Source organism: Aotus nancymaae, unplaced genomic scaffold (genome assembly GCF_030222135.1).
Source record: "Aotus nancymaae isolate 86718 unplaced genomic scaffold, 86718_ANA_hifiasm-v0.15.2.pri h1tg000016l, whole genome shotgun sequence".
NCBI lineage: Eukaryota > Metazoa > Chordata > Mammalia > Primates > Aotidae > Aotus > Aotus nancymaae.
In genome coordinates this window covers 40,789,856-40,812,058 of record NW_026988428.1, presented here as the reverse complement: position 1 = coordinate 40,812,058, position 22,203 = coordinate 40,789,856, and the positions used below count along the sequence as shown (strand labels likewise).

At 58.7% G+C, this 22,203-nt stretch overlaps 1 protein-coding gene across 1 annotated transcript in view; it reads right to left on the bottom strand.

Annotated features, from left to right (window-relative positions):
* Window positions 1–22,203, bottom strand: part of LRP1 (LDL receptor related protein 1) — an 86,075-nt gene that overhangs the window by 16,138 nt on the left and 47,734 nt on the right. The window contains exons 23-56 of the mRNA XM_012469702.3: window positions 21,799–22,044; window positions 21,397–21,594; window positions 20,258–20,462; window positions 19,912–20,076; window positions 19,041–19,285; window positions 18,638–18,769; window positions 18,106–18,333; window positions 17,719–17,893; window positions 17,534–17,628; window positions 17,149–17,298; window positions 16,821–16,961; window positions 16,333–16,467; window positions 14,428–14,559; window positions 14,059–14,193; window positions 13,764–13,893; window positions 13,515–13,641; window positions 12,984–13,135; window positions 12,770–12,894; window positions 12,066–12,443; window positions 10,530–10,719; window positions 7,061–7,265; window positions 6,562–6,754; window positions 4,376–4,501; window positions 4,037–4,165; window positions 3,632–3,751; window positions 3,313–3,426; window positions 2,811–2,960; window positions 2,615–2,737; window positions 2,225–2,341; window positions 1,915–2,043; window positions 1,540–1,662; window positions 1,318–1,458; window positions 1,043–1,233; window positions 98–281 (exon numbers count right to left, since the gene is read on the bottom strand). Of these exons, the coding sequence (XP_012325125.2) occupies window positions 98–281; window positions 1,043–1,233; window positions 1,318–1,458; window positions 1,540–1,662; window positions 1,915–2,043; window positions 2,225–2,341; window positions 2,615–2,737; window positions 2,811–2,960; window positions 3,313–3,426; window positions 3,632–3,751; window positions 4,037–4,165; window positions 4,376–4,501; window positions 6,562–6,754; window positions 7,061–7,265; window positions 10,530–10,719; window positions 12,066–12,443; window positions 12,770–12,894; window positions 12,984–13,135; window positions 13,515–13,641; window positions 13,764–13,893; window positions 14,059–14,193; window positions 14,428–14,559; window positions 16,333–16,467; window positions 16,821–16,961; window positions 17,149–17,298; window positions 17,534–17,628; window positions 17,719–17,893; window positions 18,106–18,333; window positions 18,638–18,769; window positions 19,041–19,285; window positions 19,912–20,076; window positions 20,258–20,462; window positions 21,397–21,594; window positions 21,799–22,044 (5,529 nt within the window). The remainder of the gene's footprint in view (window positions 1–97; window positions 282–1,042; window positions 1,234–1,317; window positions 1,459–1,539; window positions 1,663–1,914; window positions 2,044–2,224; window positions 2,342–2,614; window positions 2,738–2,810; window positions 2,961–3,312; window positions 3,427–3,631; window positions 3,752–4,036; window positions 4,166–4,375; window positions 4,502–6,561; window positions 6,755–7,060; window positions 7,266–10,529; window positions 10,720–12,065; window positions 12,444–12,769; window positions 12,895–12,983; window positions 13,136–13,514; window positions 13,642–13,763; window positions 13,894–14,058; window positions 14,194–14,427; window positions 14,560–16,332; window positions 16,468–16,820; window positions 16,962–17,148; window positions 17,299–17,533; window positions 17,629–17,718; window positions 17,894–18,105; window positions 18,334–18,637; window positions 18,770–19,040; window positions 19,286–19,911; window positions 20,077–20,257; window positions 20,463–21,396; window positions 21,595–21,798; window positions 22,045–22,203) is intronic.

The window sequence follows — 22,203 nt, the reverse complement described above, 5'->3', positions numbered from 1 at the left end:
CCTGGTCTCCAGCCTGTCTGGAGCTCTGCTGCTTGGGCAGTTCCACACAGCCCGCAACTGCCTGGGTCACCTCATGCCTTCCAAGCACACATCTCACCGGTCACAGCCTTGCAGCTGTGGGGGTCACCGCCGCGGGGCGCGTAGCCCTCCACACACAGACACTTATAGCTGCCATGGGTGTTGATGCAGCGCTGGCTACAGGGGAAGGTGGTGCTGCACTCGTCCACGTCGGCACATGTCCGGCCGTCATCCTTCAGCCGAAAGCCAGGGCGGCAGCGGCACTGCGGGCACAGGGAGCCTCGGGCTGGGTGTGTGGCAGGGTCTGGGCCTTCCACCCTGCAGACCTGGCTCAGAGACCTGAATCCCCTCTGCCCAACCTCGCCAGAGGCAGCAGCACATGGATACTGAGCCCACCCAGCTGGCCGTCTGGCCCTCAGTCACACAGAACCAGGTGCGTGAGGCTGCAGCATTTCCACACGGTGACGGATGTTTCTGCACCCAGGGTTCGCAGTCCAGGCCTCCTCCCGTGTGCCCCCGAGCGTCATCTGACAGAGCTGCACATGCCCTCCCGCTGGAAACGCTTTCTTCCCATGGCTGTTCTCCTGCCTCAGCAGCTGCTCCTTCTCAGGCTCTTCTGCTGATCCCCTCACCTCCCTGTTCTTGGCTGTTGCTCAGCTCGGGGCTCAGACTTTGGACTCCTCTATTCTCCACCTACACTGCTCCCTTAGGAATCATATCCAGACTCAAAGATTCAAATAGCATCGTTATGGTGTTAACTCTCAGACTTCCCTCTCCAGCCTGGGCCTCTCCCTTGAACTCCAGACCTGTGTATCTCCTGCTTACTTGATGCCTCACTCCTCTCACACCCTGTATCTCATCTGTCGGCAAATCTGCTGGCTCTACCTGCCAGATAGAGCAGGTTTCTGTCTCATTTACTGCTGAATCCCCAATGTCTAGGGGATTTATGAATGAATGAGGTGGTAGAGAAAGGCATTCCTGGTGGGTCTGGGGTGTGGAAGCTCCTCCCCAGGGCTGGGCATACCTTGAAGCCGATCTTGAGGTCCTCACAGTCCTGGCTGCAGCCACTGAGCTTGCGGCTGAGACACTCGTTGATGTGGCAGCCACGCTCGTCCGAGCTGTCGCCGCAGTCATCCTGGCCATCGCAGAGCAGGGCCTCAGCCACACAGCGCCCGCTGTTGCACAGGAACTGTGACGAGGCATTGCACTTGTGCTCTGCGGAGGGTGGGGGTGGTAAGTCAGCGGGGTCCCAGGCAGTCTGTGGGGAGGGGGCAGAGGGGAGCCGGGTCTGAGGCCCACCTGGGCTGGTGCAGTGTGGGTTCTTGGGAGCCTCGTCGCTTTGGTCGTGGCAGTCATTCTCGCCATCGCACTCCCACTGGCGGGAGCTCAGACAGCGGCCATTGGCACAGCGGAACTCGCTGGGGCCGCAGGTCGGGTACTCTGGGGGAGGAAGGGACCTGTGAGGCTGATGCCCTGACGCAGCGGAGGGCAGGGCCCCTCCCACCACCGCCGGGGGCTCACCACACTCAGGGGACTCGTCGGAGCCATCTGCACAGTCACGGTCGTGGTCACACACAAAGTGCTTGGGAATGCACTGGCGGTTCTGGCACATGAACTCGCGGTCGTCACAGGTGCTGTTGTATACTGTGGACAGAGGTGGACACGGCCCTTCAGTCCTGCCCGACCAACGGCTGACTGCCCCACCTGGCCTCCTGTGGTTCTCCGGGTAGAGTGGGCAGAGCACTGGACAGGGAGTCTGGATGCCTGGGCTGCAGCTATGGCTCTGCCCCTGCAACCCCCGCCAGGCATTTCCTCTCCTGCACCCAGCGTTCCCATCTGCAAAGCGAGACTGTGGCCATTTGCTGTCCACCCGCTCCCCTCCACCCTGCCACTCACAGCAGCCAGCTGCAATGCTCTCGTCTGCGCCATCAGCACAGTCTTTGTCACCATCACAGAGCCAGCGCTCGGGGACGCACACGTGGGTGCCAGGGCAGGAGAAGGAGGAGGGGCCGCACGTCTTGCCTTCTGTAGGGGAAGAGGGGGCCGCTGAGAGACTTAGGAGTGGGCAGAGCAGGCGGAACAGGGTCAGCAGAGGAGGCACGCACTCGCTGCTGCGCCACCATCTGCAGGGGTGTCTGTGTGGGGGGTGGGGTTGGGTGGGGTTCGTCCCTAGGGGCCTCCCCCCGCCCAGTCCCAGCTTCCTCACCACAGTGAGCAGCCTCGTCTGAGCCGTCCCCACAGTCATCGCTGCCATCACACAGCCACTGCTTGGAGATGCAGCGATGGTTCTGGCACTCAAACTGGGCCTCTGAGCAGAACTTGTCTGGGGCAGTTGGAAGCCATAGTTAGATGGGGAAGGGCGGGGGTCACCCACCTGGGCAGGCCGATGCCATGGGAAGGACAGGAAGAGATGCCCACGGCACCCCACTGCGGGGGGTCAGCAGCAGCTACAGGCAGAGTCCCCAAGTCTGAGCTCCAGAGGTGGGGTATGGGGCAGGGGTGAAAGCCCTGGGTGCCCTTCCCATGGGGGGCCTTGCCCTAGGAGGAGGGGCCCAGCAGGTTTTCAGAGTACTAAGTAGGTGCGGTGGTCACTCACTGCAGTGGGTCTCGTCCTCGCCGTGTTCACAGTCATCCTCCTTGTCACACGTCCAGCTCATGGGGATGCAGCGCCCACTGGGGCAGGCGAAGTAATTCAGGGGGCATCTGGGGCGCTTCACACCTGGGGGGTGAGGCAGGTGTGAGAGCCCTGCTGACCACAGGCTACCACCCACCACACACCTGCCACTGCCCACCTGGGCAGTCACGCTCATCACTGTAGTCCCCGCAGTCATTGGCGCCGTCGCACACCCAGCTGGGTGCGTAGCAGAGCGAGGTCCGCTCGCAGGGCTGGAAGAGCACGCCCTTCACGCCCAGGCGGAAGTAGCTGCTACAGTCGGTGGCACCTGGTGGGGGACGGGGTGAGGGTAATACCTGGTTCCCCCGCAACCCCTGGCATCACCCCCCCCCCACTGGGGAAGCTGCCAGCCCTAAGGCGCCTCCATGTGTTTCCAGAAGTTGAGTGGTGCCCTTCCAGTGGGGCGCCGTCTGCACCGTCTACTCACTGCCTCCTCTTGGAACCCCATGGGAGCCCAGGAGCAGGAGCGGGATGGGGACGGGGCCTGAGGGAGATGGAGGCTGCCAGGGGGCTGAGGGAAGGCAGAAAGGAACGTGGGCAGGTGCAGGAGGGCCTGAGGCAGGAGACGCAGCAAGCAATGGGGAGGAGCCTGGGAGGTGCCAGCAAAGGGCATCACTCACTGCAGTTCATCTCATCTGAGGCATCCTCACAGTCCACAAACTGGTTGCAGCGGCTGGAGTTCCCGATGCAGGTCCCATCCCGGCAGCGGAACTCGCCCACACCGCAGGCTGTCTCTAGAACAGGACCCGCCCCGTACCATCAGCCCAGAGTTTTCTCTGGGGGCCAGGAGGATGCAGGACAGAGCTCTTGGCCCATGGCACCTGCCCTGGCCTGTCACAGAGTACCTTAGACACCATGGGGCCCAAGGACAAAGCTCAGCCAGGGAGAGAGTGGGCAGGAACTGAGGGACAGATGGGTTATGCCAGTGCGCCTACTCACTGTTGCAGGGGATCTCGTCGGAGCCGTCCCCACAGTCGTCAGCCCCGTTGCACCACAGCATGTTGGACACACAGCGGCCGTTGTTACACTGGCGGAAGGTCTTCTTGCAGCGGCGGGAGTCTGCAGGTGGAGGAGGCCGGGCATCAGCCATACGCGCAGGAAAGAGGCTGCTGCGCTGAGACGTCCTGCACATGTCCAGCTCGCCTCCCCACAACCCAAAGGCCCAGTCCAGGCTAACGGTGGTTTTGCCTTTCATGAGCTCCCAAAACTCATGGTCAGGAAGCTGGGTCCTGATCCTGCTCCACCCTGCAGGGGCTGAGGCGGCAGCTGGAGGGCCAGGGGCCTGGGGGAGGAGGACTTGGGCTCTGGGCCCGGAAGAGGCAGGGGCTGGAGGGATCTCCTTACTGCAGTAGGATGGCTTCTCATCAGACTTGTCCTTGCAGTGGGAGACACCGTCGCAGGTCAGGCTGAAGTTGATGCACTCGCCGTTAGCACACTCAAACTCATCTTGTGCTCGGCAAGAGGAATTCACCGCTGGGGAGGGAGGTGGAGGGAGCTTTCTGAGCCAGAGCTGTGGGCCCCAGTGCCCACGCCTCCTCCCCCCGGGAGCTGAGGTCATCATCAGCTTCTTGGCAAAAGGCTTTGTGGGGCTGGGCTGGAGCGTGTGGGGGAGACGGTCACCATCCCCGGTGTGTGCTTTGCTCGGGTTCCCTGGCAGCCCATCCTGCTCCCTCCCTCTCTCACCTCGGCAGGTGAGGTCCTCCTGAAGGATTCGGCCCCCTCGGCACGAGCAGTTGACATGGCCCTGGTGAGTGAGCAGACACAGGTCCTGGCAGCCACCGTTGTTGATTCGGCACGGAGAGAGTTCACCTGAGCAGAGACAGGGTGGGCACAGGGCTGCAGAGTGTTCTCTGCTATGCATGCACCCAGAGCGCGCCCACCCACTCACCAACTTCTTGGAGCTCCCAAGCCTCCACATGGCCATGGCAGGCACAGCACTTGCAGCCAGCGGGGAGGGCATGGGGATGGCTGCTGCGGGAGGGCCAGGTGCACAGGGTTTGCATCAGCTGTGCTGTTGAGGATGTGTGTGCTTTTAGGCAGGGCACTGTGGGCTCTGAGAAGTGTTTCTGGGAGATTCCAGTCTGAGGGCCTTGAGATCACGGGTGCAGTAGAGCCCCAGGGCACATGGAAGAGGCCTGGGAAAGCTGCAGGTCTGTGGTGGGGGCACTGGGGCATGTACTCGTGCCTGCTGAGGGCGCATACACCCAGGCTCTCGAGTGTCTGTGTGGCTCCAAGTGAAGGGAGTGACCAGGGTGGGTGGTGGGGGCACCAAGGGCATGGATGAGCCCTGAAGGGCGGGGGTGACATGAATGTGTGCGTGTGATGTGGAGATGCCAGGCCTGTGCTGAGTCCATCTGTGTGCACAGGTGTCTTGGGGAGAAAGGGTAGGAGCACTGGGGGTTTTGCAGTTTCAAAGGTGTGTACAGCTGTGTGTGTCTGTGTAATGGAGGCCTAGGGTGAACAGGACCAGCCAAGTGTGTGTGCGGTGTGTGTGTGTGTATGTGTATGTGTGTGGTGTATGTGAGTGCGTCCTGTGTGTGGTGTGTGTTTGTGGTATGTGGCGTGTGTGATGTGTGTTTGTGGTGGGTGTGTGGTGTATGTGTGTGTGTCCTACGTGTGGTGTGTGTGGTGAGGTGTGTGTGCTGTGTGTGTATATAGTGTAGTATGTGTGGTGTGTGTATGTGTTGTGTGTGTGGTGTGGTGTGTGTGTATGCAGTGTGTGTGTGGTGATTGTGCATGTGGGGGCGTGTGTCCTGTGTGGTGTGTGTGTGGTATGTGTGTGGAGTGGCATATGTTGTGGTGTGTCTTGTGTGTGGTGCAGTGTGTATGGTATATGTGTGGAGTTTGTGTATGTGGTGTGTGTGTGTGTGATGGTGTGTGTGTGGTATGTGGTATATGTGTGGTGTGTGGTGGTGTGTGTATGTGGTATGTGTGTGGCATGTGTGGTGTGTGTCCTGTGTATAGTATGGTGTGTGTGGTATATGGTGTATGTATTGTGTGTATATGTGGTGTGTATGTGTGGTGTGTGTGGTATGTGTGTTGTGTTGTGGTGTGTTTGCACTGTGGTTATGTGGTGTGTGTGTGGTATGTGGGTGTGTGTGTACGTGATGTGGTGTGGTGTGTGTGGTGTAGTATGAGTATTTGTGGGCTGTGTGTGTGGTGTATAGTATGTGTGTGGGAGTGTGTATGTGATGTGTGTGTGGTATTTGTGGGGGAGTGTGTGGTGTGGGTGTGTGTGGGTGTGGTGTGGTGTATGTGGGGTGTGTGTGGTGTGTATGTGTTGTGTGTGTGATGTGTGTAGGTGTGGTGTGTATGTGTATGTGGGTGTGTTGTGTTGTGTATGTGTTGTGTGTGTGATGTGTGTAGGTGTGGTGTGTATGTGGTGTGTGTGCTATGTGTGGTATGTGTGTGCATGTATGTGGAGTGTGGTGTGATGTGTGGTGTGTGGTATGTGTGTGTGGTGTGTGTCCTGTGTGTGATGTGTGTGTGTGGTGTGTATGTTTGGTATGTGGAGTGTGTGTGGTGTGTGTGGTGTGTGTGTTGTGTTGTGTGAGGAGTGTGTATGTGGTGTGTGTAGTGTGTGTGGCTTGGTGTGGGGGGGTGTGTGTATGTGGTATGGTATGTGTGGGGGGTGTGTGTGTGTTGGGGCGTGTGTATGTGGTGTGTGGTGTGGTATGTGTATGGGGGTGTGTAGTGTGTATGTGGGATATATATGTGGTGTAGTGTGTGTGGTGTAGTATGTGTGGCATGTGTGAGATGTGGGGGGGGTGTGTGGCATGTGTGTCTGTGTGTGGTGTGTGTGTAGTGTGTGTGTTTGTATGCGCAGACATGACAGGCAGCAGGGCGAGGCAGGTGGCGGCCCCACTCACAGCTGTTGGTGTCGTTGGCCACGGCGATGATGCCCATGGGCTGCTGGGGGATGTCCACGCGCAGCAGCTTCATGTTGCTGCCCACGTGCTTGTTGGCCCGCTGCACTGCCCGCCGCACCCAATCGGTCCAGAAGATGTGCTCTCCATACACAGCCAGCCCAAAGGGGTGGACAGGCTCTGACTTCAGGATCACCTGTGGAGACAGCGTCATCACTGTCACGGCATTGCTCGAGCCTCTCACCCAGTCTCCACCAGACCGCAGCCTGGCCTGGCATCCGACAGAACAAGGGCCCGCAGAGGCATCCTGCCATCTGCCTCATCTAGCTGACGAGGAGCAGGCTGGACAGGGTGGGGTTGCCCAAGGCTAGGGCCTGGAGGGACTCACCTCCTCCCAGCTGCTCCCACTGTGTCTGTGCCCGATAGCCTCCTCCTTGGCTGACGGCCGACCTGGCCCTGGCCTCCCCTCAGCCACCCACCCTCCCCCACCCCGCAGACTCACATAGCGGTGGGAGCCGTCATACTCGCACCGCTCGATCTTGTCCAGGGTGGCATCGGAGAAGTAGAGCTTCTCGGCACGGTGGTCGATGGCCAGGCCGTTGGGGGTGCGGATGTCCTTCTCGATGAGGGTCAGGACATTGGCTCCCGAGAGTGCTGCCCGCATGATGCTGGGGTGCTGCTCATTCCAGTTGGTCCAGAACATGAGGCTGCGGGGAGAGGGTCAGGGCTCAGGAGGCAAAGCCCGAAAATCCGCCACGTAGGGCACAGGCCAGGATGCGTAGGCACCTGGAACCCAGAGGCCCACCAGCGCAAGGCAACCTCAGAGCCATCGAGGCCAACAGTGCCCCGATGCCCAGGAAGAGCCCCACTATTGCACACACAGTTCACGCACGACGTGGCTGAGTGTGAGGAGATGAGGGCCAAGCGTGAGATATGCACACTGCAGTATCTGGCAGTGACCGTCTATTTGCTGAGAAGAGAGACTGCAGCCAAAAGAGACAGCTCTGGGATTCCAGCCCTGGCTCCGCCACCCACCTGCTAGGTGCCCTCAGACAACTTACTTAACCACCCTGTGCCTCAGTTTCCTCCTCTATGAGGTGGGGATGGTAGCACCACCTGCCTCGCAGGGTGGTTGTAAGAGTGGAAGAAGTTAATCTCATCTTAAGAACAGATGGCACACGCTATGTGAGTATTTCCCAGGAGTTTATTCTTAACTGCTCTCTTCTGTGCAGGGAGGCTGGCTCTCCTCCAGATCATTCAGGAAGCCCTTGTGGAGCTGAGTGTGGCGTGTGTCCCAGGTCCTGGGGTATGTGGGTCCTATCCTCAAGGAGATCTCAAGAGTACCCTTCTCCGTACTTTGAGGCCTTTCCCTGTTTGGGGTTGGAGCCACTACTCTGCCTCATACCTGCTCCGACCTCGAAGGAGCCTGTTGCCCTCTGAGCCTTGGTCAAGGAGGCAACGGGAACAGCCAGCCCCCAATTATGCTCCTTGTAGGGTGGTGCTGAGGCTGGAGGGGGCTGTGGAAGGTCTCAGGGGCTGTCAAGCACCACCCTGGGTGTGACAGAATGGTCCTCGGACCACCAGCATTGGGTGGTGAGTCCTGGGCCCTCGGTCCCAGAGCTTGGCACTCAGCTAGGCCCAGGATGGAGCAGGGGACCCCACATTTTCTCGCTCCTAGGCCATCCTTATGCACAGTAGAGTCTGAGACCACCAAGCCACACAAAAGCCAGCTCCAGGCTGGGTGCAGTGGCTCACACCTGTAATCCCAGCACTTTGGGAGGCCGAGGCGGGGGGATCACCTGAGGACAAGAGTTCGAGACCAGCCTGGCCAACATGGAGAAACCCTGTCTCTACTAAAAACACAAAAACTGAAAAAAAAAAAAAAAAAAAGCAGAAAACATTAGCCAATAGCCAGGCATGGTGGCAGGTGTCTGTAATCTCAGCTACTGGGAAGGCCAAGGCAGGAGAATCGCTTGAACCCAGCAGGCAGAGTTTGCAGTGAGCCAAGATCATGCCACTGGATTCTAATCTGGGTGACAGAGTGAGACTCCATCTCAAAAAAAAAAAGCAAACCAGCTCCGTTTTCCAGTTCCCTAACGGGACATGCCCCGCCCCCACCCCAGTGCCCCTAGCCCCCTCCCACCTCCACCCCTCCACCGTTTTGGCCACAGGTCTGTCCTCTGGCCTCTGAACCTGTCTCCTCAGACCTCTCCAGGTCGCAGCCTTCTTGCCCACCCCCAGCGTCTCCAGCACCATTGAACTATCTGCCTTCTGCTGGGCTCAGGTAGGAAAATGGTGCTGCTCTGCCCCTCGGGAGACATGGGCTGCCCCGTGCCTCGGTGAGCTCATGAGAAGCTCTGATCTGCTGCTGTTGTTGTTGTTGCAGAAAGGTGATTTTATTTAGGTAGAGAAAAGAGAAGGAAAGGAGAAGAGAAAGACTTCCACGAAGAGTGTGGAAGGGGATTCCAGAGGGGAAATCCCAGAAGGGAAATCCCAGAGGGGAAAGGGAGCTCCCACCATGTGGGAGGGGATTCCAGAGAGCTGGAAATCCCGAGAAGCTCTGCTCTTAAGGGCCTCAAGGCGGGCAGGGGTTCACGATGGCTCTGGAATTGGGAAGGTGGGAGGGAGATGGCCTGCCCCTCTAGCTGTCACAAGGGAAAATGGGTGTCCTGGGCTGCGGCCGGTCATCTTCCTGCCTTGTCAAGATTGGACTTGGCCTGTCAGTCCCCACTGGGGACTCCCACACCTCAGGTAAAACCACTCACACTCACGGTGAGAAGTGGCTTTCCTCCTGGTGTCAACAATCTCCTCCATGTGACACAACTGTGGGCTTGGTGAACCTGCTTCCCAGGAACGGGGCGGGAGGGAGCGAGAGGCTTTCCGGGGGCAGCCCAGCTGGACCCTCCATGGAGGCTCCAGGCTCATGAGGGGTAAGACAGCTGAAGTGGCCAATGGTCATGGAAAGGTGGACTGGACTTCGTCATCAGCTGCAGACGTGCCGGACGACAGAGGCAGGAGGGAACAGAGGGCCCTTGAACCAGGTTGGACGTGACTGACTTTGGTGGGGGCGTCTGGGTCTGGGACACTCACAACTCTATAGAGCAGCTGTGGGTTGTGTTTATCTCTTCATTTCCTAATAAAGCTTTTGAAAAACATTTCAACTGAATTATTGTGAAAAACATGTTGTTTACATGTGGGCTGGGATCCCTAAGGCAAGGGGGTGGGTCACTAGAGGTCCAAACAGCCGGGATGAGGGCTGCCCGTGGGAGGACAGAGCGGGCTGACTGCGGGTGGACCCTCCAGGGCACCCGCCCCCAGGTGCTTCCTCCCACCCCTTCCTGGCTTGTGCTCCTAACCTCTCCTCTCCCTGACCTCACTCCTGGCTGGTTTCGGGCCTGCCTATGCCCCATGGCGTGCGGAGGTCCCCTCTCTCCTCCATGCCTTGAACTTGCCCTTCTTCAGACTTTCGCTCACATCACTTCCCCGTCCAAGCTGGCCTTCCACGTCTTTCCCAATTCCAGGCTCTGTGCCAATCAACCGCTTCCATGATACCCATGGTCACCGTGTACAGCCCTGTACCAGTCACCATGCTTCCCACAAGGGTGACTGCTCAGCCCAGCTAGGTGGCCTGACAGGCCCAGCCTGAGGCTTCCGTACAAGAAGTTCCAGGAACATTCTTTGCCTGAGGCTTTGGATTCCAGAGCTAGAGGCCCTACCCTGTGCCTCCAATATGACGCTCTGATGAATGAATCAGTCACAGAGGCAGAGCATCCCTTTGTGAAATCTTAGCAGGCTTGTATCACAGAAGAGGAACCTGAAGCTTAGGAATTTTTTGCAACTCCCCCCAGGTTAGGCAGCAGGGAAGAGTGGAGCTCAGGGGAGGGCCCACCTCTCCTGCACACCTGCCTGGGTCTGCCTGGGTCCCGAGGCCCACCTCTCCCTGCTACCCCCATCCCCAGGCAGCAGCTCACTTCTGGCACTCGTCCAACACGAAGGCTCGAGGGTGGTCATCTCCAGACATGGTGATGACAGTCTCACGCTCGAAGGCCCCCGGGCGGGTCTGGTCCACTGTGTGGCGCGTGATGGTGGATGTAGTGTAGCTTGTCCAATAGAGAGTGTCCCAGCCACGGTGATAGGCCAGGCCTTCCACGGAGCCCACGTCTGTGAAGAGACAGGAGCAGTTGTGGGTTGGGAGCGGGACCAGAGGGCAGCCTGCACAGGAGCCGTGGAGATGGGCTGGGGCACGTGCTCTCCTGGCTGGAGGGGAAGTGTGGGGTATGGGAGTGAATGAGGTGCAGCAGAGAGCGCTCAAGGGTACCAGGGTCTGACTCATTGCCCCCGACCTCTGCTGTCCCCACCCAAATGACCCGTGGCCACCTCCCGACCCTCTCCCTCAGTCTCCCCACTCAGGGCAATTGGTCTTCCCGGTGTGGTTGTACTTTTCTGGAGGTGCAGTTCTGCTGAGTTAAGTGTAATGTAGATTTCAGGAAATCAAATCTTACTTGGGCTGTACTGGGGAGTCCCCTACTTAAAAAGTTCCTGAACGGGATTATTTTATAAAGCAGACATCTTAAACTCAGGTTAAAGAACCAAGGCACAGTGAGGGACACAGCTGAACAGCAGCGTCAGAGAAAACACTCGAGTGTTAGTGGCTACAAGTGATGGTGGCCGCCAAAAGGCCATGCTGTGGTGTGGCCTGCAAACAGCCAGAGGGGAAGGGGCATCCCTTCCAGGGGACTGGGGATTGATCTGCTAGTCTCTCCTGATCAAGCTGCGAGCATGCAGTACCGAGTTTAGCTTCGGATGCTACATTTTTAGACAGACATGTGGGCTGGACTGTGTGCAGCAGAAAATGTCCCAGAGAAGGCTGGAAGGACACGCCTGTAAATGCAGCACCTGGTTCAGTGCCTGGCAGGTCTCAATGGACCAGCTTAATGAATAGATGAGCAAATGAATGAGTCAAAGGACCTGGTGGTATCCAGGCTGAAGAAGAGAAAATGTAGTGGGATGTAGTTTTCAAAGAGCTGAAAGACCATCCTATGATGACAGCCCTGACACTGTAGCTGCTCTTTCCAGAGCACAAACTCCATCCCCAGCTTCGCTGAGCTAAGCCTTCATGCGTAGCTGCTCAGGGAATCCTGTCTCACCACGCAGATGAGAAGGCTCAGGCTTGGCGAGAGCAGGAAACTGACCCAAGTTACTGAAACCCCGAGTAACTGGAGCTCAGCCCCATCTCTGCAGCCTGGGTGTGTGAGTGCTGGGCTCCACAGAGACCTCTGGCTTGTGCTGTGCAGCCCTGAAGGCAGAACTAGGACCAGTGGCGGGAGGAAGAGGGTCTGATGCTGACTGCAGTCAGGAGTCATGTAACTGCAGGGGTGCAGTGGGGTTCGGCTGAGCTGCAGCCACTGGGATTCGGACCCAGGGGAGAGTGACTGCTGGGTGTGAGAGTCTGTGCGGCTCCCCACCCCACGTCCCACTTCTGGGGAAGACCTGGGGTCTGGGCTCACTCTCCACAATGGTGATCCTCCTGGAGCCATCATCGTTGATCTGCTGGATGTTCCCAAAGTGGATGTCGCTGAAGAAGATGCGATTGGGGGTGCCTGGAGAGGTGCCTGCCCGGTAGTCAAAGGCCAGGGCGATGACGTTCTTCATATGCTCAGGGTCCTCGAAGGGCTGCACGGGTGCATTGAGGTTGTGCTCATCTGACAGGTGGATGCTCTTAAGGATGGTGCGCTCGGAGTAGAGCAGGTAGCCGGCGTACTCGCGGCATGACGCTCCATCTTCAGCCAGCATCCCGTGGGCACAGGCGCAGGCCCGCTGCCCACGGCCACGGTAGAGGCACAGCTGCTGGCACCCGCCATTGGCCACCGCGCACACGTTGGTGCCTGGGGGAGGGGAGGTCATAGAGGGCAGGGCCTGCCTTGGGAAAGGCTCGCTGGTGCCTTTGTCATCCAGGCTTCGGCGAAAGCTCTGCCCACTGCCTCGGTATTCCAGCTTGGACCACCCTTCAGGGCCCAGAGCCCAATGCCCAGATCTTTCCCAGAGTGCTTCAGCCTTTACCCCCCCCATCCCTGGGTCTCTCGGACCATCGAAAAGTGCTCTGTGGGTCTAACTTGTCTCCCAGCCCTCTCACTCTGGGTTCCCTGGAGAGTGTAAGCCCAGGCCAGAGTCCCCCTCCCCTCTCCACCCCAGCCCCAAGTCCCGGCCTCACCTTTCTGCCGGTCCCGGTTGAAGACTTTGATGTCTTTAAGCTGGACGCCGATGCCGGTTCGCAGGGGCACAGAGTCTGTGGCATTGTCTTTGCTCCCGCGCTTGATGGAGCCGTTGGCATGAGTCCTGAAGGAAGGACAGGGCATAAGCAGGGCATCAGCGGAGCCAGGAGGGAAGGGAAAGACGGGCTGAGGAGGCCAGGATAGAGCCCTCACCTGTCACTCCAGTAGATGAAATCCTCAAACACAGACACTGAAAACATGTCCATGTTGTTGCTGGACAGAACCACCTCGCGGTTCTCACCCGTCTCCAGGTCGATCCGCTCAATCTTGTCTGTCCGTGCGTCGCACCAGTACAGCTTCCCATCCTACAGGCCAGAGGCACCCTCACCTCCAGGCTGCACTCGATGCCAGCCCCATGTCTGGGGCAGCAGGGAGTTCGTGGGCCAGAGTGGGGCCCTCGGTCCAGCCTCCCCTACTCACTCCTGCCTCCTGCATACACTCCTGCCCTCTGCCCTGCTGACAAGGCGACTTCCAGGCGTCCCTCCACTCCCTGCTCTCCACTTCTGAGTGATCCCTGCCCATCATCTCAGGTAGCAGGAGCCCTATTCTGGGTGGGGGCTGGGCTGGGAGACCCCGTGACATCCCCTGGGCTCTGTCTTCCCAGAATGGGCTCATCACAGGGAGCAGGGCCCCGGATCAGGCAGGGATCTACCATCGGCTCCAGGGCCAAGTCGGCGAGCGAACCTGGTAGTCCACAGAGATGCCGTTGGGCCAGCTGATGCTGACATTGACCAGCACCACGCGTTCCGTGCCATCCAGCCGAGACCGCTCAATACGCGGATACTGACCCCACTCAGTCCAGAACAAGTACCTGTGGGGTGGGAATGGAAGTGGGAGTCAGTCCCCAGACCCTGGAGGAGACAGGGCCTCATCAGCATGGGCCGTGGGCAGAATGACAAGGCCAGACCCGAGCCAGTTTGTCCAGCTCCTCACCCTTTCTCCGGGTGGACGGTGATGGCCCGGGGCTTGTCTAGACCCTGGGAGATCACCACGTAGCGGAAAGAGCCATTGAGCCGGGCGACCTCGATGACATCGAAGCCCTGGTCCGTCCAGTAGATGTTGCCTAAGGAGGGAGTTGGTGGCGCTCAGGGAGGTTGGGTAAAGACAGGTGGAACTGGCATCCTCTGAGCCCCCAGGTACCCCTGCAGCTCCTCCTCCTGCTCCCGCCGACTCCTCCTCCCGCCACGCCCCCCCAGTCCTCTGCCCCACGAACCCACCCACTGCTCACCTGCGATCCAGTCCACTGCGATGCCCTCCACGCGGCCAATGCCATTGGTCACCACGTCCTCACGCCACGTCTGGTCCCTCTTGGCCCGGCTGATCGTGCTTAGACCCATGTCCACCCAGTAGATGGTGTCATTTTCTGGAGGTGGAAGAGGTGACATGGGGATGCCCAATAAGGCAGGGTAAGGCGAGGGTCAAAATCTCACAAGGCTCAGGACAGAGGTGAGAGACTGCCGGAGGGGCCGGGTGCTTGGAAGGGGAGGTGGAGTGGGGTAGCCAGTCAGGCAGCCTCTCACTGGGCCCTCAGGGCACATCACACCACCCCTAAAGCTCCCAGGTCACGCCCAATTCCCTCTGCCACCAAATGGCTTACCAGCATGGAAGTCGATGCCAACAGCCAGCGAGGTCCCCGACACTGGGACCAGGGCATCTGACTTGTCGTTGGGATCCAGGGGAATTCCCCTGATTCCCTCGTGCACAGAGTACAGGAGAAAGGAACCCACACCTGAAACACAAGGACATTTAAGGCATGGGTATTGCCAACACTCCTTTAAGCTTGGTTCCTGTCACCCTCCAACTGTTCTCTGCTTCTTTTTTGATATCTCCCCGCCACCCCCACTGCCATCACTCCTATCCTCCACCCAACACACACACATTCTAGCCTAAGACCAGAGTACAGGGCAGGGAGGAAGCTCACCTGGCAGGTAGCTCTGGGGAACCACCTGCAGTACCCCTAGCCACCAGGAGAGGGCAGAAGAGACTTGGATTTCTCACCTTGGGCTCTGCTGGCCTCCACCCAGAGCAACCCTGCACCCTCCCAAGTCCCTTAGGGAAGTCTGGGAGTTCAGACCAGACAATCAGGAATAGGTGACCCCAAAATCTAGACTTCCAGTTTGGCACTCAGCCTGACCCTAGTTTTCTCTTTGTCCTCCCTCTGTCTGGTCTATGCCACACCCTCTCTCCAACACTTAAAACTCAACCAACTAAGGTCACTCCTAAGCCAGTCTCATTCTCAGTTTTCCTATTTATTTTTCTTTCTTTCTTTCTTTCTTTTTTTTTTTTTTTTTTGAGACGGAGTCTTGATCTGTCGCCCAGGCTGGAGTGCAGTGGCACAATCTCAGCCCACTGCAACCTCCACCTCCACAGTCCAAGAGATTCTCATGCCTCAGCCTTCTGAGCAGCTGGGATTACAGGTGCCCGCCACCACGCCCAGCTAATTTTTGTACTTTTAGTAGAGATGGAGTTTTGCCATGTAGGCCAGGCTGGTCTCAAACTCCTGACCTCAAGTGATCCGCCTGCCTCGGCCTCCCAAAGTGCTGGGATTACAGGTGAGCCACTGCGCCTGGCCCGGCTTTTCCGGGTCTTGAGGCACCGCTACCAATGCAGCTCAGAATCCTCCCTTGCCTTTACCCCTTTGATATAGCCTGTCCCAAAGTGAATCTCCAAATGGGCCGGGGTTGCTCAGACTCCGTGAAAAAAAGAATGAATGGTCAAGTGTGTTTTGGAAAACTCCAAACACTTGAAAAATCCTCAGCACACATGAACATATTCAAGGCTCTGAGAAGTTCTGCAGCACAAAACACTTTTAAACTTTGTTCAACCCAGAGTTTCTTTTGGTACAATCTACCCACATCAAAAAGGAAGGCTCCTAGGAGTGCACTTTTGGGAAATGCTGTCCCCTGGCAAGCTCATAAATCAGTTCTTGTGAAATGCATCTGAGTTTCATTGCTTCTCTTCAACCCTTGCTAAGCCCAGCCCAGGCTCATCATCTCCTCACACTCCCATTACTGCTAATAGCCTCCTAACTGGTTTAACCGCCTCTGTTTCTCCTTCCCCCAATGCCGCCAGGTTAATCTTCCTCAAACATCACTTTCCAAGCACTCCTGGCTGAACACAGGAGCCCTGTCCTACCTCACAGCCTTATCTCCAGGACCTCCCCACACTCTGGCCATTGCTCCTGGCTGGGGCCCCTGCACACATTTTGTCTTGTGTATAGTTCCCTCTCCTTTGAGCCATACATCCAAATCCTACTTGTCCTATAAAACCCAGCTCAAAGAAGGCCTCTTCCATGCAGCTGCCCCGATCTGCCCGCTGACATCTATTTTTCCAAAATCCTACTGCAGGCATTGGAGAGTCATAGCCACCTCATGGTCCAGTGTCCCCCACATGATGAATGCAGTCTTGTCCCCAAGGTAAGAAGAGGAAGGTGGGGCTGTAGGGTAGGAGGGGTCAGGGTTGGGGAGCTGGGACAAGGCTGGGAGGAGAGCCAGGCACTGACCCTCACAGGCCTGCTGGCCACTCTGGAGGCTGTAGCCGGCTGTGCACATGCAGGAGCGGGTTGTCTCTGACGTGGGCAGGCAGAGCTGGGAGCAGTCACCGTTGTTGACACTGCAGGGATTGGTGCCCTTATGGTCTAGGGGCAGGTGGGAGACAGAGGGACAGGGTTAGGTGACCTTCCTTGGGACCTCAGAGTCAGGCCTGGGCTGCTCAGAAACAGGACAGCCACTGCCTTCACCCTGGACCTAACGGGGTCACCACCCCACCCAGCTTTCAGGTTTTCTGTCCTCCTGGACCCTGGCCTTGTGACCAGGGCTGCTGGGAGCCTATAAGGCACCTTTGCGGGAAGGAAACAAGGAGCCCCTTTGGGTGGTGGGTACAGCCTAACCTGCTTTCTTTCCCGCTCATTCCCTTGCCCCACGGCCCTGCAGCCTGCAGCTCCGGAGCCTCCCCTGTTGCCCCTGAGGCCCCGCCCGGCCTCGTGCCTACCCAGCTGGATGCTCTCGTCGTAGACCTTCATGTGCATCACCAGGGTGGTGCTGTTCCGCAGAACCACAGAGCCTGAGCCGTCAGCCTTATTGCACGTGCCCATCTTCTCCGACACCTGATCTGCCCACCACAGCTTGTCCCCTGGGGCAGCAGGAGGGGATGAGACCCTTGGGAAGGCCCCACACCCAGCTCTCCTGAAGGGTCCATTGGCCCTAAGTCATCAGACCCGCCCCACAGGGTGACAGACTGCCCCAAGCCAGACCCCGTCTCCCACTGGGTCTGGCCCGGCCTGCTCCGCACCATCTCTGCTTCGCCCAGCGGCCCTCACCCATGATGGCCAGGGCAGTGGCCTTGCCCAGCTGGCTCCGCATGGTGTCGATGACCTCCAGCCCACTCCCATCCAGGTTGCAGCGGTTGATAGTATGGTTCCCGGAGCTGATCCAGTAGAGTTTGCTTTCAGGGAAGTCAATAGCCAGGCCTGGAAAAGCGGGGTGTCACTGCCAGGGAGTCTGGCCCGGGGCTGGGGATCCAGGGATGGGAGCAGAGGATGTATGTGAGGGCGTGTGGCTGTGGGGGGCATGGGGGGACAGGTGGTAAGAACAGGCACTAAGCTGGGGCTCCAGGGAGGCTGAGAGGCAACGGAGGGATCCTGCAAGCAGCTCCTAGTCAAGGAACTAAGGAAGGGCTGTGGGGGTGGGCAGGGAAGCTCTTACCCACAGGGCCCTTCTGGCCACTGAAGAGCAGGGTGCGACTGCTTCCATCCATGTTGGCCATGCTGATGTTGTCACCATCGGTCCAGTAGAGCTTCCTGGGGGGAGGGGGCCAAGAGGGAAGGGTCAGGGTTCTCTTCTTCCCAGCCCTGCACCCCATGCTCCCCCGCCCTGGGCCCTAGACCGACCCACGCAGAGGGTGGACGACAAGGCCGTGGGGCTGCTCCAGGCCCTGCACCACTGCGTTCTTGAAGGAGCCGTCCAGCCGGGCCACATTGATCTGCTTCTTATTGGTGTCATAGCTTGTCCAGAACAGGTTTCGGGAGACCCAGTCCACAGCCAGCCCGTGGGCATTTGGCAAGTCTGGGGACACAAGTAGGGAGTCAGTTGGGTGGTGGGTCAGGAGGGGAGCCAGTGTGCTTTCTGGAGAAGAGGGATCAGGAAACCAGGGCTGGAGCACTGAGGGGGAACAAGACTGGGAGAAGCACCACTCGGACCAAGTAGACCAGGGTTGGGAGCAAGGGGTGGGTGGGGGTGCCCATGCCCACTGGTGGGCGTCCAGGGCCAGGAAGGACCTGCAGAGACGACTGTCTCCACGCCGGTGCCGTTGATGAAGGCCCGCTTGATGGCCTGCGTCCGCACGTCGGACCAGTACACACGCTGCTCGCGGGCATCGTAGTCCAGCACGGTGACGTTGTCGATGTCGGGCACCGTGAAGGAGATGATGTAGTTGTAGTAGGGGGCATCCAAGTCCACGCCTCGGATCTCCATCTGACGTGCGTACAGCAGGAACTTCTTAAACTCTGTGGGGCACCGGCTGGTCACTGAGGGCAGTCCCTGCCTCCGTCCTTCCCGCCCACCCAGTTTCAGGCCCTGCCTTCTTCTGGATCCACCTGTTTGCTAAGGCCCTTGGTTCCGTGGACACGCCCTGCTGGGTGAAGCCTCCCCGGCACACCTGCAGCCCCTTCTCACAGTGGCTGTCTCTGGAGCCACTCCTATCGGGATGCTCCCGACTGGGACTGCCTTCGCTGACAACCGGGAGCCTGGGGCCTGCAGCCTTCCCTCCAGCCTCAGCTGACCACTGGCTCTGGAGGGAGGGGCTCCTACCATAGCAGGTGGTGGTGTCCTTGTGGAGCTTCATGAGGTGGGGGCAGGCGCAGGACACGGTCCGGTTGTAGTTGATGAGACACAGGTGGGAGCAGGGGCCCCGGCCCCCATTGGCCTCGCAGGGATTGGGAGCTGGGGGCAGGGTGGGGAAGAGAAGAAGCTTGAATATCCTGTGACTCGCTGCTCCCTGGGTGGACCACCCCCTCCTCGCCCATTCTCCTCCCCTTGTTCCAGCACCCACTGCTGCTAGACCCTCCTCTGTCAACAGCCAGCGCGCCCCTGCCATCCCAGCACAGACTCGCTCCTGTTCTCACTGCCCTCTCCTCTCCTCTTCTAAGAGCTTCTAGAGCTTCCAAAGAGGCTGCTGGCTCCCTCTGGCTGCTGGAGGCCCCGGGCCCCTTACCCATGGGCTGCCGGGACGGGTGGTACACCTGCAGGTCAAAGGGCTGGGTGTTGGTTCTCTGCACCACGGTGACATTGTGGCCGGTCCACTTGTTGGCCTTAGCCAGCGTGTTTGTTCGCCAGTCAGTCCAGTATACCTCCCCCCCGTACAGCGTCACTGCAAATGGGTGCGACAGGAACTCGTGTCCCCGAAGCACCTCCATGTGGCCGGAGCCATCGTAACGGGCTGAGTAAATGGCATCTGACCTGAGAGCATGACAGAGCAGAATGAGGATGCCAGCTGGGATCTCAGCCCTCAGAGCTCTGCCCAGGTGCCCACCCTCTGTGCCCTGGCCACAGTCCTCCCACCGAAGAGCACAAGACCGTTCCCTGCCCTAAGCCCTGCGGGCCAGAGAAGACAGACAGAAGGACCAGGGTGTGAGAACCCAAGAGGTCCCGGGTTCAGCTCTCAGGCCCCAATTCCCAAGCCCCAAGGGAATCTTTCGGTCACTTCTCCCCAGGGCTCCTGTCGGCACTCAAGGCTTTGATGAAAGTCAGAAAAAGGCAACGTCCCTGGGCAGACCAGTTAGAAAGCAGATTCCCCTCCCTCTGGGCAGACAGCCCTAGCAGAGGAGACAGAGTGGAGAGGACTGGCGAGTGGAGAGGACGGCACAGCGTGAATAACCACAGCTGACGGCCTTACTTCCTCCTCCACCCGCCCCCTCCCCTCAGCCCAGCCTCCCCAGTCCCCTCTGTCTTTCTCCTACGCCCAGTCCTTTGCCATTGTTCCTGGTTCCTGTGGGGCTTCTTACCACCCTCATCACCGCAGGTCCCACCCCACCCTGTCCTTTTGCCACAGACTTGGGCCTCCCCAGGGCGTAGAGGGCGCTGACCTGGCATCAATCCAAAGAATGCGCTTCTCCAGGTAGTCCACGGTGAGCCCGTTGGGCCAGCCCCCGGAGCCCGTTTCCCGGTGCACGGTACGGCGCCCGGCCCCACTCATGGAGGCTGCCTCGATGCGGGGCAGGCTGGCATCCCAGTCTGTCCAAAACAGGATCCTGGGGAGTGGGGAGGGTCAGGAGGGCTACAGTTGGGGACCTCAGGGAGGGACTGTGGTGGGATCCTATGTAGAGGGTGGGAGGAGGCGAATGGCACTGAGGAGTCAGGTGTCTCTGGCCAGGCTGAATGGCACTTCGGGGGGTGCTATGGGGACAGGAGAGGGTGGGGCAGGGTCCTCACCCATCCCGGGGATCCAGTGCGATCGCCCTTGGGTGCTCAATGTCACCGGCCAGCAGGGTGGTCCGGAGGGTCCCATCCAGTTTGGCCACCTCAATCTGGTCCAGGTTACTCTCTACCCAGTAGATGTTGCCTGCAATCCAGTCTACAGCCAGGCCTTCGGGTGTGGCCAGGCCGTACTGAATCACCACCTCAAAACTAGTCAGGGCTGGAGAATAGAGGGCAGTGAAAGGTTAGCATCTCCTGGAAAACTGTGCATGAATGTGTGAAATCCCAGGAGCCCTCAATGACCCACCCTCAACCCTGGTATCTCTGCCAAAGTTTCTGATGTACCCACATTCAACAGTAGGACTCCTATTGTCTCCCTCGCATTTTTTTTTTTTTTTTTTTTTGAAATAGGGTCTTGTTCTGTCACCAAGGCTAGAGTGCAGTGGCATGATCGTGGCTCACTGCAGCCTTAACTGCCTGAGCTCAATTGACTGCCATAAAGATTTTCCATGCTAATACATTATGTGTGTGCCTCGCTGTTTTAGACTGTTGCACAGTGTGAATATCATCACAGTTTACTTAGCCTCCCCTTGTTGATTGACATTTGTAATGGTTTCAAGTTTTCCTTATTACAAAAATACAAACTTCTCTAGTAAAATGTGCCTCTTCCAAGTCTTTGCTCAGATGTCACCTTCTCAGGGGACCTTCCTTGACCACACAGCTGAAAGCAGCCTGTTTTGATCACTGCTACATGCCCACTGCCCCATGTGTACAGTGGGCACTATCGAGTGTGACTGAAGGAAGTCTGGGGTGTGCCACGCTGCCTGGGACAGCAGGCAGGGTTCAGGTACGCCTCTCCTAAGTGGCTTTTTCCTTTCAAGCCTGCAATTCTAGGATCTGGGGAGCAGAGCTCCAGGCCATTCCAAGGTAAGGCCGATCATTTTGTTAATTATCAGGCTGGCAGTTCTGCTGACGATAATTACGGGGCATCAGGCATGGAGACCCACAGCAAAATCTAACCCAATTAACAGAAGTGTGGGGGATGGGGGAGCTAAGCCTCTGCTTTGGGGCCACTTGGATGGGACCCGTGGCCCCTAGCGTCTAAGTGTTGTGCCTCATCTTCGTGCATCTCCTCCGCAGCCATCGGTAGTCACCTCCGTTGTCCAGCAGCTTCCCGCGGTAGATCTTGTCCTCCACCACGTCAGTCCAGTAGAGGGCGCTCTGGCTGAGGTGGAAGTCCAGGGCGATGGTGTTGCGCAGGCCGGGCACCAGGACGCTGTAGTCCCCTTTGTGAAGGTCGATGCGCCGGATCTCATGGCGGTTGGAGAAGATGATGAACGGCTTGAAGGGGTCTGGGGTGGGAGGGATGTGACAGGGTCAGGAGGGGGCTAGCTGCCTGCGTGCCACCCTGTCTGGGCGCAGGCAGGTCTCTGCTGGTCCGGGCACCGGGGGCTCGGGTGGATAACTCAGCCTTTGGCACCTGGCCACCAAGCCCAGCCCACTGCAGCTCAGGGGCCTGCCCCGGCCTGCCCCACCACACCTCACCGTCGTCTCACCCAGGCTGCGGCAGCTCTCGCCGTCAGGCTCCAGGACCCAGCCGTCATAACAGGAGCACTTCACGCTGAACTTGTTCTGGTCGCACTTCTGGCTGCATTTGAGATGCTTGGCACAGTAGCTCTGGATCTGGCAGGTGTGGTTGTCGGGCCCCAGCTCCATGCCCAGAGGGCAGGAACACACAATGCCTTCGCCAGGTGCCACCGAGCAGTTGTGGCTGCAGCCACCGTTATTTAGAGAGCACTGGTCTGGGGGAGGGGCAGGCAGGGAACAGACCCAGGGTCAGAAGATGAGAGGAGGCAGAAGCAGGGCCCTGCCGGGTCCCAAGTCCTGGGCAGCCTGAACCAAGTCCTCGTGCCCTGCCCACAGCCCCCTTCATCTCCATTACTGCTGAGCCTCAGCCCAGG